Genomic DNA, 13856 nt, shown 5'->3' on the forward strand with positions numbered 1-13856 from the left:
TTGGTTCAGTCCTATTTTTTTATTCCAAATTTGGCTATTTACTAATCGTATTGGGCATGGACTGTTTGGTCATATATATATTTTTCTAATATTTTAATTCTGAAACTAACTATTTACTAATTGTATTTGATATGGACTCTTAAGTTAGTTTAGACCGTCAGATCTTCATAAAATTCAATGGTGCAAATTTTTCTCTTTTTTAGATTAACGTGCGAATTTCTAGATTCTCTTGGCGAATATGGTAGTTTCTTTTAACACTCTCTTATTAATATAAATAATCGATAGATGGTAAGGACTCCAAAAAAGAAAGAACAAAAGAAAAAGCTAGTGCATAAGCTTCCAACTAGATTGACCTTGAAGCAACGCCTTTGAGCATCTACTAGAGGGTTATGAATGGCAGGGCAATTCTCCTTTGGCAAGGAAGGGCCGGCGGCGGCCAGCCATGTGGCAGGCTGCTCCGTCCTCCTTCGTGCCAGAGGAGAACCGCACTGTGATTCTCACCCTCTTCACACAGGGACACTTGCTCTTGCTCTTTCTGGCCATCCTTTCCTCTGTTTGCTTCCTTCTTCTTCCTCCTCCCTCACCTTGCAATGCATTGCTAGTCAGGCTCCTACCAATCTGTCTATATATATGCTGCAAATGCTAGAGGAAAGATCTGAAGACGAAACCTGGATATGCTCGGCATATGCTACCAAATCGGAACCATTCCGGTCCGGGGCCGGGGAAGCTTCTCTTTTTTCAGCCGGCTGTGCTGTGTTGCATGCCTGATGTGCCATTCCCGCTGCCTCACCTTAGAAAAGTGCATGGTTCCCCCTTTCTACGTTTCGCCATGATGGCGCCATTGCATGCCATCCAAAAGCTAGCCCGGGTGCTCTTCAGTATCCTCCTAGCTTTAGCTTGTTAATTGTTTAGTAAAAATCCTTGTCGAGCTGCCGCCGCTGCTTGGGTTAAGATCCGATACGTGCAATTCAACAGAGAGTAGTAGAGATGATGCCGTGACGTGATTCGACTTGGCTGATCGTTGCTTAATTTTGCCCTAAAGGGGAGGGAAGTGAGTAGTAGCGAGCAGCGTAGTACAAGTTGTACTCGCAGAGACGGAGGACATCGCATTCCGTGGACCATGCAGGGTGAATCGCATCTCGTCAAAGAAAAGGAAACACGGTCTAGTCGTGCGCGCCTCTGTCTTTTGTTCTCCCAGTGTGACATCTTTTGTTCTCCTAGTGTGACATTGTGGCTTTGTCCAAGGACATTCGCAAGGATCTTCTCGTGTTTTTTTTTTCTTTCTCGAAGGCCGATGATAGCGTCAGGTGAAGGGTCTGTTGGGGCTCCCAAGGGCCGCCGCCTGATCATTTAGGCGAACCGCATTTAGATGCCTGATCAGCACATGTAGCTGAATCACGAAGACTGAATCGACCAATGCAAAACGCAGAAACTCACAAATTCTGTGGACCTGAAACGAGGCTGTGTTTCAAGGGTCCAAATGAACTTCTGCTTTCAAGCTCGGGGACCTCTGCAACAATCTGTACTCTGCTGAGCGAACAACCCATTGCCAATCTGAAACGGTTTCTTCCTGAAGTATCGAAGAGCCATGCAAGCCGCAAGTTGGCATGACCCAGCATTTTCTTTTGCAATTTGCGCTTTGTTTACTCGTCGCTCAGGAAAAGGGACAAAGGCAAGATCGAGCAGGTGCCCGCAGCGGCCCTTCGTCGCGTAACAGGCGAAGATCTATCTCGATCGGAATAAAGCGATGGATGCTGGCTGGCTTTTGTTGGCTTCATCATTCAAATGTCATCGTCGACGCGGCGAAAGGAGGAGGCGGATCGGAGCATGTCCTGCCGGATATGCCGTTTCCGGCATGGTATAAGTACGCGCCTCCTCTCGCCAGCATCCAAAACCGGCCATGGCTTCAGCAAGTGAACCAAGCTTTGGGTTCAGCTGCACCGTGTGAGCTGCAAATAAAAAAACAAAAAAAAACTGAGATTGTGATGTAGTACATATGATTGTGGAGGTCCATTGCAGGGCAACACTCCGTTGGCAGGTGCTACGCAAACCCTGCCGCCGGCCACCTGCCAAAGGAGATTTGCCCGGCGATGCGCCTGCACTGCTTGCTTGTCGCTAGCTGCTGCAGGCTGCAGCTCGAGGAAGAAGATGGTGGTGATCCAGCTTGCTGTTTTCTTCGGCCCAACAGAGTAGCCTGTTTTAGACAAGCCCAACAAAAAAACAGCCAGTATGGCCTTAATTCAACAAAGGCGGCCAAACAGGCCCATGAAAGCCCCTCACATTTAACCTCGCGCCGCCACCCTCCTCTCTCGACGCCCATCTCCCCCCGCCGCTGCCGCTGCCGCCGCCGCCACCCAAGGAGAAGGAGAAGAGATCCGGCAGTCTCCTTCCATGGTATCGCTCCCATTGTATCCTCGTGGCCAAACCCCTCCTCCTTTCTCTTTTGTATTTTTTTTGTGAGGCTAACGCGTGTCCTCCAGCAGGAGTCCGAGAAGAAGAAGCAGTCGAACCCGATGCGGGAGATCAAGGTACAGAAGCTCGTCCTCAACATCTCCGTCGGCCAGATCGGAGACCGCCTCACCCGCGCCGCCAAGGTGCTCGAGCAGCTCGGCGGCTAGTCCCCCGTGTTGTCCAAGGGTGAGTACTGAGGTCGTGCTCCCTTTTCTCTCTCTATCCGTCTCGCCTTCTTGCCTTCTGCTGACGAGCTGACGGCGACGTGTGGCAGCAACAGCGAGGTACACGGTCCGGTCGTTCGGCATCCGGCGTGCCGAGAAGATCGCGTGCTACGTGACGGTCAGGGGCGACAAGGCGATGCAGCTGCTCGATAGCGGCCTCAAGGTCAAGGAGTACAGCTGCTCAAGAGAAACTTCAGCGAGACCTGATGCTTCGATCCTGCATCCAGGAGCACATCGACCTCGGTATCAGTGTCCTGGTCCTGCACTTCCAGGTTGTCACTTAGAGGCTATGCTAGTGCTCTCAGTGTTAATCCTAAGCTAATAAAGCTTCTTGAGCTCGTTTTCTAATTCCTTTCACCATTGGCCTCACGCATAAACAGATGTGTAATGTGTAATTAACTGAAGCATAACTCACCTTGTTGTAACTCAATTTTCAGTAATTTTTTGAAGGCAAAATGCAACTTACAGTTACAGAACGTCCAGAAATCACAACACATTTTGCAATTATTTTACTGTCAGATGGACAATATCGTTCAGTCCAATGGAATTTGCCTGAAGTTTGCGGTTTATTGACACATCAGGACAAATTTACACTTGGTGCTGTTTTTTTATAGTTTTGAACTGAAACTGCATACTAGTTGATTGCAATGCAAGCTGTATGCCAGTGGCTGTTTTATATTTGTTCAATGCAACTTCTTGAACTTGGCTACTAACGATGCTTGTATGGTTTGGGCAGCAATTACATTTGCATCCAGTTCTGTTGAAACTGAAATGTACTCCATGTAGTTTAACCATCAGCTTATCCTGCTGTTTTTTTTTTCTATTGACGCAATATGTACAGCTATTTGTGGCCTTTGGTTCCTTAATTATTAAGAATGTGCCAATGGGCCATTTAGTAACTTGAAGTGGTACTTGATGTGAATCCCATAAATCAGCTGTACACACCAACATGAAATTAAATTCTTTCACAAGAAGCACACAGTTTTCATTGTGTTCTGAGTTCAATTGATATTCTCTACAGGACCACTAAGCTCTAAATATATGTCATGCATTGTGCAGGTATGATCCATCAACTGATATCTATGGAATTAATTCTATGTCGTGCTCGAGCGTGCCAGCTACCGTGTTGCCTGACGCTGGAGGCGCAAGTCCCGTGTCGGGATTCAGCACAGGGTGACCAAGGAGGACGCCATGAAGTCCTTCCAGGTCAAGTACGAAGGACTCATCCTCAACAAAGCCCAGGCTAACACGGCTTAAAACCTCACCTGTAGGCGGAGCCGTTGGTCGAACTGTCCTATAAAACGAGAACCTTGCGGGTTTAATTTTTGGTCAATTTGTATTCTCTGGCCAGATGTTTAGTCAGTTCACCTGTAAGCTACAAATCATGATCTGAATTCGTATGTTGCTGCCGCGTGGCATCGAAACATGGTTAGTCTGATTGACTGGTTTCTGATGAGGCGTCGTCTCTATGGTTATTTCATTTTAGTACATTTGTTTATTTCTGAAAGCAGGATTTCGACACATTACAGGCAAGATAAATTGCAGCTGACATATGGTCTTTGGAATTTCTACCCACAAAACGATGGTTATCCTAGTAATAATTTGTAGTAATGAGCATGCAAATTAAATCTATCTATTATTATACTACTAATAAGGTAGTGTTATAAGGCTGATCACAGTGGGGTTTCATGGCGAGTTTCATGGCATTAATTACCATGACACATCAGCATTTTTGATGCTGATGTGGTACTGATTTAACGAGGGAAGAGAAGGAACCGGTTCATCCCCATGACACTCTGCTAACTCATTTCCAAGATGTTGGAAATGGCGTGAAACAACCACTGTGACCGCCGTTGTTTCATGGGGATCCCATACGCTAATAGATCAACTAGCATTTAATTATACTGGTTAGTTTTGGAAACAGTGAAATGAAACTCTCCATTGAGGCATAGTGTTTTATTCATCCCCCAAACTGATGTGGCGTTCTTGGAAACAGTGATATGAAACTCCCCATTGTGATTAGCCTAAGAAGCCACCACGTTTGCCGAGAGGGTTTTGAAATTTTTACGTTAATCTAAAAAAGAGAAGGATTTACACCGTTGGATTTTATAAAGATCTAATAGTCTAGATTAATCCAAAAAATCTATATCGAATACGACTAATAAGTATATAAATTTAAAATTTTAAAAGAAGAAAAATAACCGTCGGTCCATGTTCGGAGCAGATCACCCCTTTGTCAAGCGCATCGCCGCCCGTTGTTAAGTTCCTCCATTGACATCATCACAAGATAATAACGGGAGTTAGAGGATAGTGGCCAATAGAGCAACCGTGTCATTATCGTATCTGAAATAGACACTGGTTCGACGGGTTCGGAGGCTCCCATGCATTCCATGCCGTCGAGGGCATACATGCGTGGTTGAAGTCAAATCTGAGTGAGCATGACACTATACTTCAGAGCATGAGTTTCGAAAAATGTAGCAGAGCATTTCACTGCACCTTTCACTCAGATTACGAGAAACAGATTTGCGGTAAAATCGATGGTTCACCTACGTGTTAAAAAAACAAGCTCTTCTTTTGCGTGTTTCTAGACCGACGTGGAAGGGTTCTCCTTTAACGAGTGAGCTCTGAACCCTTAGAATATGCAGGATCTCACATCACTTAAAAAATACAAATCTACTGATTAACAATTAGCTTAGAGAAAAGGGAAAAGGGCAATATATTTTGCTATAACGGTTAAGGGCTAATAAACTTGATGAGATGGGATCTGTAATAATTTTAGTGATAAATTAGACACATAGAATTGAGGTGCGCACAAGACAACAAACAGATAAAGCAGCTCGATGAGACATCATCTCTCTAGTACTGAAGCACAAGGATAGTGATGAAATTAAGAAAGCTTGTACTATGAATTTTGGAGGAAACACGTGGTTTGATGACTTTAAGATGAAATTCAAGGGATGAAGTAACCATTCATTTCTTGCTTATATAGTCTTGGAAAGTATATACTAGGGATGCAACAATGTCTCTAAAATATATTATTCTAAAATACCTAGAGACTACATAAGTTAAAATTAATGTTATCTGAAGTTAGCATTTAAATATGAAAACAATCATTGTAGCTAAGAGAGAGCACTACAAGATCAATTCTAGCATCATGTTAAGGTCAAGCAATTCCTCAAGAATATGAAAATTCTATTGGTCAATCAAGACACTCTAAAAGGAAATGAGGCATCATAATGGAGATGCGGGTGAAGCTCGCCTTGACGAACACGAATAACCTAGAAGATCAAGATGGAGCAGGTGCACGCTGAGGAACCATACCAAGAACAATGATATATCAATAGCAAAGGCGAGGCATATAAAACACAAAATAAGGTACTACTACAAAGCATGCGAATATCAGATGGGAAGATCTACATCCTGACGTCCATGGACTATAGAGGTCAATCTAAACTGGTCCGAAAAACACAATTGGAATATCAAGGAGGGTAGATTCATTTCATAACTCTCCATGGACTAGACATCCACCAAGATAATGATCTTTAGTAAGGAAATTGGCTTCCTCTAGACGCAGGAAAGAAGATGTTGCATTGGTGTAGTAGTTGCTAATATAAGAATGGCACCAGAAAAATAACAACAAAAAATAAACTTATACATAGCTCATCACTTGGAGAAGCTGGACCGAATGCGAGAAGGAACTGGTGGGAACAGAGAATATTCATGACGTCCACAGGCTATGGATATTAAGGTAAACACGGCAAAAAAAAAGAAGAATATCAAAGAGCGTAAGTCCATTCATGATGTTTGTGAACCATACATGCACCAAGATCTTAATCATTGGTGAGGAAATTAACAGTTGCTCAAAGCAAAGAAAAAAGTTATCAATATTAACTATCACTACGATAGCTAAATCCCTACTAGCCATGCTATTAGCGCGAGCTACTTACTAGTTAGTCATAGTACATAGCTCCATGCTTAGCCACAACAGAGTACTGAGGAGACGAGCTAGAGGGAGGAGGCTCGGACGGAGCATGAAGGCGCCGTGGAGCCAAGGATTCTCAGGTCAGGCCTCTCTCTCCTTGTTGCCTAGCTTCTTTCCCAGCATGTTGAATGAAGCTGGAAGATCTCTAGACCAGGGGCAGTTGATCCGTCCTATGGCCGGCTCTGTAGCAAGCCCCGTCCTTGGGGTGCTTGATGGCACCGTGGCACGCGAAGCAGTAGCGGGCCCCATCAGCACGGACACGAACTTCCCACGGCTCGTCGTCGATCCCGCCGACCCGGTCGTCCTCCGAGTCGAGGGAGCGGAGGCAGGTCGGGACCATGGTGTCCCTCTCAAGCTGCCGGTGCACCTCGGCGAAGAAGAGGCGCTCCTTGCCGGCGCCCCAGGGTCTGGCGACGAAGTTGACGTGGGCGTAGCCTCGACGAGCTCGTACATGACCGCGTTGCTCGGGTACGCGTTGTAGACTTGTAGTGGTGCAGCGCGTACCGGGTGTATCTCTCCGCCTGGCGCTGCGCTCCGACGGGGTCCGGGGGGTCGTCTTCGTACATGCACTCCGGCGAAGCTTCGTCGTCCGACGACAAACACCCGGCGGCAGCGTTGTCCGCCATGTCGTCGGCATCATCATCGTCCACCCACAGTCACAAAAGTCTCCGATACGCAGGTACAAGAAACGTGGTACGTGGGATATGGATCGATAATTTCTAAGTTCCCGGTTCTCAGAGGTATATCTTTTCAAGATATTTGGTTCGAGATTAGGATCGTATCGACGGTACATTTTACGACGTACTCAGAACATAGCTATGGAATGAGGATCGCAATCCCAATACAATTGGCAAAACAGCTCCTCCTAACTGTTAAATACCCATAATACCTTTGTTCTATTTACTCATTTTTCTTTCCTCCGTTCTCTCCCATCCTTATCTCTTCTTCCCCAGTACGCCGCTCGGGCCTGCCTCCGTCGCTCGTGCCCCTGCTGCTCGTGCCTGCCCGCGCCGCGCGCGCCCGCTCCATCCTCCGTGCTGCTGCCGCGCGCCCTTGCCTCTGTTAGATAATCTTGTTGTTTTAGTTTATTTTCCCACTTTTTCCTTTCTGTTTCTGAGCTTGTAATCCTAGGCGGAGCTCTCGGCGAGTTTGTTAGAGCCGTGACCGAGCTCCTGGTTGAGCATGCCTCCACGCTGCGCCGTGCGAGCGACATGCGCGTCGCGGACGTCGTGCGCGGACCCCCCTGCTGGTGCGACGGAATGGCCGGGCCACGACTTGTTTGTAGAAGAATAAAAGGAAGAGGAATAGATTAGAAAACGCTGCTGGTTCTTTTGGGCAGCACCAAAACTTCGTGTGTTCTTGTGTGCGTGCGTGAGTTCTAGCCAACATTTGGTATTTAGAGCAGAGGTTCGACCGAGGGCGAAGCCATGACATCCCAATCGCCGCCTCACCATGACAGCGCGCCCCCAAGCCGACGACGGTCGCAGTCACCATCGTCGCGGTGGGGCGTGCTCAATGGGAGCTTCCCATTGTCGTTCACCGCACGGTGAAAGAAGCATCGGGCTCTGTCCAATACCCACTGCTCACCAAGACCAACTACCCGGAGTGGGTGGCCAAAATCTCTAGGCGGCCGTTGATCCAGGCGGCATCGAGTACAGCGACGATCGGCTTGCACTGGCAGCGATCGCGCGCTCGGTTCCGCAAGACATGATCAATATGATCGGGAGGAAGGAGACCGCAAAGGAGGCCTGGGATGCGATCAAGGTGATGCGCATGGGCGTTGAGCGAGTGCGCGTGTTGAATGTGTAGAAGCTCCAGTGCGACATCAACAACATTGCCTTCAAGGATGGCGAGGGTGTAGGCGACTTCTCGATGCGCATCTCCAACCTCGCCAACAACTTGCGGCTCCTCGGCGACGAGATCGACGACACAAAGGTTGTGGAGAAGGTGCTCCAAGTTGTCTCTGATCGTTTCATGCAAGTGGCGATTTCTATTGAAACGCTAAGAGCAACTCCAAGAGTGCCCTATAATGGTGCCCCAAATCAAATTATAGGGCAAAAAGCTAAAAAAGTTGCTCCAACAGCTGCCCTATTTTAAATATTCCCGCCCCCACACGGAAAGGTCACGGGAAGGGTCCATTTTCTCTCGAGCGCAGCTTCTCTCCATGCGGCGACCGTCTTCAACCCGCCGCCCCTCGGAGACGATGCAGCCTGCCGGCCCTCTTCAATCCTAGGTGCGCCGCCCCTCTCCAGTCCCAGGTGGGTCGCCCGTCCCCGACGCCGTGATGGATCGACCGTAGGGATCCAAATCCCGGCGGTCTTCCTTGGAGGCCACCCTAGGTGCGATTTCTGGAGCCCGTCTCGCTTCTGGCCAAGACCATCGAGGAAATCCCATGTCCGCAGGTGCCGGTGCCGCTGCTCGGCCACAAGGTTTGGCACCCTCACCTGTGGTTCAATCGACACCCAGCAGCACCGATCCATCATGGATGATGCCTGAGTACAGGTAAGTGGTCTGTTGCCTCTGTTGCCTGGGTTCATAGCAATTGGACTTGGACAAAAGAATACCTGTGTTTGAATATTTAATTTGTGCAACCTTCAAGAGTTTGTCGCTGACATCTGCCAAATTAATTTGTTTTGCAGCACAATGCCCTCTCAGGTTAATTATTTCACTAATTTACTCAGTCAAGAAGCAGTAGATGTTTTTGAATCTGATGATAATGAGGAACTTGAAAATGATTTCCAAGAGTTCAATGATATGAACTCACAACCTAAATCAAAGGGCCGATCCAAGAATTTTACTGAACAGGAGGATGTTTTGTTAGTTTCAGCCCATCCGAATGTTGGTAAAAATGCTATTGCTGGAAGGGATCAAAAGGATGGTAAATTTTGGGAAAGAGTTGAGACATACTTTCATGTCAACAAGACATTTGAGTCCGATCGCAATTGGTCATCCTTGCGCCACCGGTGGAGTTTAATAAATAGGGAAATCAATTCTTTCAGAGGTTTCTTGGACAAAATAGAAAGGAAGAACGAAAGTGAAAAGATAATGAATGACAAGGTAAATTGTTGAGTCAATTATTTTTCAATTGGTCACATAGCAACATTGTTTCTCATATGTCTATTACCTCCTGTTTTGTAGATTGCTGAAGCAAAAGCATTGTTCCTTGAAAGGAAAAAGAAGCCTTTTTCTATTTTCCATTGCTGGAACCTTCTTAAGGATGAGCCAAAGTACAGATCTCGGCAAAATCCGGATTCTCGGAATGCTAATGAGGATGGTCCACTCAATGCTCAAAGACCACTAGGAAGGAAAGCTGAGAAAGAAAGAGCTAGAAAGTGTGATGAAACTGAATCCGATCCTTTCATTGAAGAAGTTAAAAAAATGAGGGAAGCACGAGAAGAAACAGATAGAGAACGGAAGGCCCGTGATGATCAGTTCTTGGAGATTGAGAAGAGTAAGTTTGACTTGGAGCGCGAGCAGCACGACAATTTGATAATGCAAACCGACACAAGCACAATGGACGACGAGGCAAAGCAATACTTTAAGTTCATGAAACAGGAGATTTTGGCTCGTCGTTTCGGGACTAGCCTGCAATAGATGTTATTTTCCCTTTAGTTATTTAGGCTTGTCAAAGAACTCTTTAGTTTCTTAGGCTTCTCAAAGAACTCTTAGTTTTTTAGGCTTCTTGTTTTCGTTCTGGTCAGGGATGATGTTAGCTTACAAGAACCTATTGTTTTTACCTCTTGATGAATAATTTGAGGTGCTGTTCATTCATTCTCTTTCATACGATTGCTGTGTTGTCTCGCCCTTGGTGAAATGCTGAATGGTCGCTGGTCAGTGCATGTGCTGAATGGTATTGTGTTGCCCTGGGTGCTGAATGGTCGCTGGTCAGGAACTGGTGATAGAACTGGTGCCATCAGGTGTTCGGTTGGGAACTGGTGGCATCACAGGTTCTGTAGGTGTTCGGTTGTGAACTGGTGGCATCACAGGTTCTGTACGTATTGAAAATACAAAAAGTGCTGTCGATTCATCCATGAGTAAGGAAAATAAACAAAGTGCTGTCAATTCATTCATGAGTTAGGAAAATAAATAAAGTGTTGTCGATTCATTCATGAGTTAGGAAAATAAACAAAGTGCTGTCAATTCATTCATGAGTAAGGAAAATAAACAAAGTGCTGCTGCTTCATCTATATATAGTGAAAATAAACACAGTGATACTGATAATGGTAAAGAAAAGTAACTAGTGCTGCTGGTTCATCTATCCTCGCCGCTCCCATAGATGTTCAACTAGATCTTCCTGTATTTGACGGTGCATGTGACGATCTTCGATTTCGTGAAGCTTCTGAGCAAATGCTGAAAAATTTGAAGTTCCTGCACGTGACACCATGCCATCTGTCTCAGCATCGCACTTGTCGTAGGGTACTTCAAGACGATCGGCATCACGTTCATCTTCAATAATCATATTATGCATTATTATGCATGCCATCATAATATCTCGAAATGTTGCTTCATCCCAAAATCGCGCCGGACCTCGAACAATGGCAAAGCGAGCCTGCAATACACCAAATGCACATTCCACATCTTTCCTCTGAGACTCTTGAGCAGCAGCAAAATTTTGGTCCTTCAAATTTGCAGCGCCCTTAATCGTTTTCACAAAAGTTGACCAAGTAGGATATATCCCATCAACTAGGTAGTAACCCATATCATAATTGTGCTCGTTAATCGTGTAGTTAACTGCCGGTGCTTCACCTTTAGCAAGTCTGTCAAACAGAGGAGATTTGTTCAAAACATTAATATCATTGTTTGATCCGGGTAGACCAAAGAATGCATGCCATATCCATAAATCCGTAGACGCAACGGCCTCAAGTATAATAGTTGGTTCTTTCACATGACCACAATACATATCATGGTAAGTTGTAGAACAATTCTTCCACTTTCAGTGCATACAATCAAAACTGCCTAGCATACCAGGAAAATCATGTTGTTCAGCAATATGAAGCAGCCTAGCTGTGTCATCTTCATTAGGAGCTCTCAAGTATTTTTTGCCAAACACCTCACAAATAGACCTGACAAATCTCCTCAGACTCTCAATAGCAGTGCTTTCACCAATCCGGACATATTCATCAACATAATCTGCAGGAACACCGTAAGCTAGCTGTCTAAAAGCTGTAGCTATCTTCTGTAGTGAGGAAAATTCAAGTTTACCGGCAGCATTTTTTTCTAAACAAAGTAGGGATCATTCTGTCTAACAGCTGCAGCCATCCGATTGAATAGAGGGCGACTCATCCGAAAGCGTCGCTGAAAATACTTCGCTGGATATACTGGATTTTCTACAAAGTAATCCCGATATAATTTTATATCGTGTTCTTCTCTACTTCTATCATAAACCTTGTGCCCAAAAACTGAACCTCGATGTCTTCTACGCCGCTCATGCTTCCTCTTCCGGTATTCACCCATCATAGCAGTCATGAAATTGTCAAATTCCTTGTCAGACTCATCCTCTTGTTGATGAATCATACGTCTCTTCGTTCCAGACATATTTCTGTAATTCACTAAAATATTTTTATATTACAACAACCACGGAGTATGAAAACAAAATTTAATAAACAACGCTGAAAGTACAGATCGATCTCTTCATAATCAGTAAGGATAAAATTGGGTAAACAAGCAGTAGTGACAACAAGCGCGGAGTACAAAAGTATTAAATTATTGTAATCATCTAGTACTCCTAGGTCATGCAGCACATGGATCAACTATCAATCAGACCGGCAGCATGTTGGTAAAGTATTAATTGGATTAAACAAAGCACATGGGAGAGAATCAATCCAACCTTGGTGTGCCGTGGTCCGCGCAGGTGTTGGTTTGTTTTTTGCGTCGAGTGTCTACGGCCGCTGCACCGCTGCAGTCTGCAGAGGCTACAGCGGCAAAGTCTGTCGTTGTTCCCTTTTCACGTCAGGTTTCTACGGCGATTGCAGATGCTACGGCGGCTACCAAAGCAGAGGGCGGGAAAGAGTCGCGCGCCGCAGGACTACGTGCGAAAACGCCCACGCGCACACCGGAATAAACTAATTCGCTTAATTAAAGGGCACACTGTTGGAGGCTAGTATTTATTTTGGCCCTATTTTCTCTAAATCAGGCCCTTTTTAAATATATGAGGCACTAATTTGAGGCACTCTCTTGGAGTCGCTTTAAACGACATCGGCGACCTGACCGTGGAAGAGGTCACAGGGCGGCTTCGGGCTGTGGAGCAGCGCCTTGAGGCGCGTGCGCTGGCCACATAAGTGGGGTCACGCCTTGTAAGGAACGTGGTTCTATTAGCTCATAATTATGATTTTGGTGATTGTATGATAATATAGTTAATAGGACTAACAAGTTTTGTGAGCTCAAGTTTGTAGAATTTCTAGATCCCATGGATGGAGTCCAATCCATTTACAAGATGGTTCAAATCGCCGTCAAGATATCCAAATAACAACCAAGATGATTTGGACAAGGTTCAGCATGATTATAAGGGTCGGTACTTTGGTGAGTTGATATGACGGTCAAGTGAAGAAATCATAGTAGCACCAGTTGAACCGACGCTATAAGAATAGAGGCGTCGGTGCAATGAGGAGATGACATGGCAATCAAGTGAAGAAATAACAGAGGCACTGGTTCAACCGACGGTACAAAAGAAGGCGTCGGTGCAAGCGTATTGTGGTTACTCAGTACGTATATTTTGGTTCCAGAAGGAATCCAAGCAAAGTCTTCAGCACCTGTTGAACCGACAAGCATCGGTGCAATGACGTTAGTAGAGAATGACAGTTGGAGTTTAACGGCTAGTAGGCAGGTTGAGTGTGACCAGCTAAACACGACTGTGGCAACCGATTTAACCGACGCTTTATACTTTTTAAGAAAAAAGCATGTAACGGTTAGGAGGCTGCTGGAGTTTGTGAGAAACTACTGACACTCTAAAAAAGTTCTTCAAACCATCCAAGAGCTCATTGATCACATCCTTAGATTTAGCACAAGCTTTGAGAGTGTTAGTGCGAGAATTAGCTCTGGAGAGAGTGAGCGAGCAAGGCATTGCTATCTTGTGTGCTGGTTCTTGAGTGAACCACAAGTTGTATCTCGATGTGCCGGCCCCTTGGAGTCTTGGTGTGGAGCAGCGACGACGGATTTGTGCGGGGGATGTGGAGACCCTCTTCCTTCGTTGAGAAACTTCT

At 45.7% G+C, this 13856-nt stretch overlaps 1 protein-coding gene and 2 pseudogenes across 1 annotated transcript; 2 read left to right on the forward strand and 1 right to left on the reverse strand.

Annotated features, from left to right (window-relative positions):
* The first annotated feature begins 1917 nt into the window (after nucleotides 1-1917).
* Nucleotides 1918-3719, forward strand: LOC112903643 (annotated as a pseudogene).
* A 4269-nt stretch (nucleotides 3720-7988) lies between these two features.
* Nucleotides 7989-10389, forward strand: LOC112876053. Its single transcript, XM_025940091.1, has 3 exons — nucleotides 7989-9159; nucleotides 9297-9714; nucleotides 9796-10389. The coding sequence occupies exons 1-3, from the start codon at nucleotides 9050-9052 to the stop codon at nucleotides 10249-10251; spliced, it is 984 nt and encodes a 327-aa protein (XP_025795876.1). The 5' UTR covers nucleotides 7989-9049; the 3' UTR covers nucleotides 10252-10389.
* A 505-nt stretch (nucleotides 10390-10894) lies between these two features.
* On the reverse strand, nucleotides 10895-12171 carry LOC112895363 (annotated as a pseudogene).
* Between the last annotated feature and the right edge of the window lie 1685 nt (nucleotides 12172-13856).

The sequence above is a fragment of the Panicum hallii genome, chromosome 1 (assembly GCF_002211085.1).
Source record: "Panicum hallii strain FIL2 chromosome 1, PHallii_v3.1, whole genome shotgun sequence".
Classification (NCBI taxonomy): domain Eukaryota; kingdom Viridiplantae; phylum Streptophyta; class Magnoliopsida; order Poales; family Poaceae; genus Panicum; species Panicum hallii.

What these genes read in the sequence shown, in the direction of transcription:
- LOC112876053 (XM_025940091.1), top strand. Translation starts at nt 9,050, where the DNA reads ATGTCCGCAGGTGCCGGTGCCGCTGCTCGGCCACAAGGTTTGGCACCC. An exon ending in TGGATGATGCCTGAGTACAG is followed by an intron (nt 9,160 to 9,296) that starts GTAAGTGGTCTG and finishes TTTGTTTTGCAG; the next exon opens with CACAATGCCCTCTCAGGTTA. An exon ending in AAAAGATAATGAATGACAAG is followed by an intron (nt 9,715 to 9,795) that starts GTAAATTGTTGA and finishes CCTGTTTTGTAG; the next exon opens with ATTGCTGAAGCAAAAGCATT.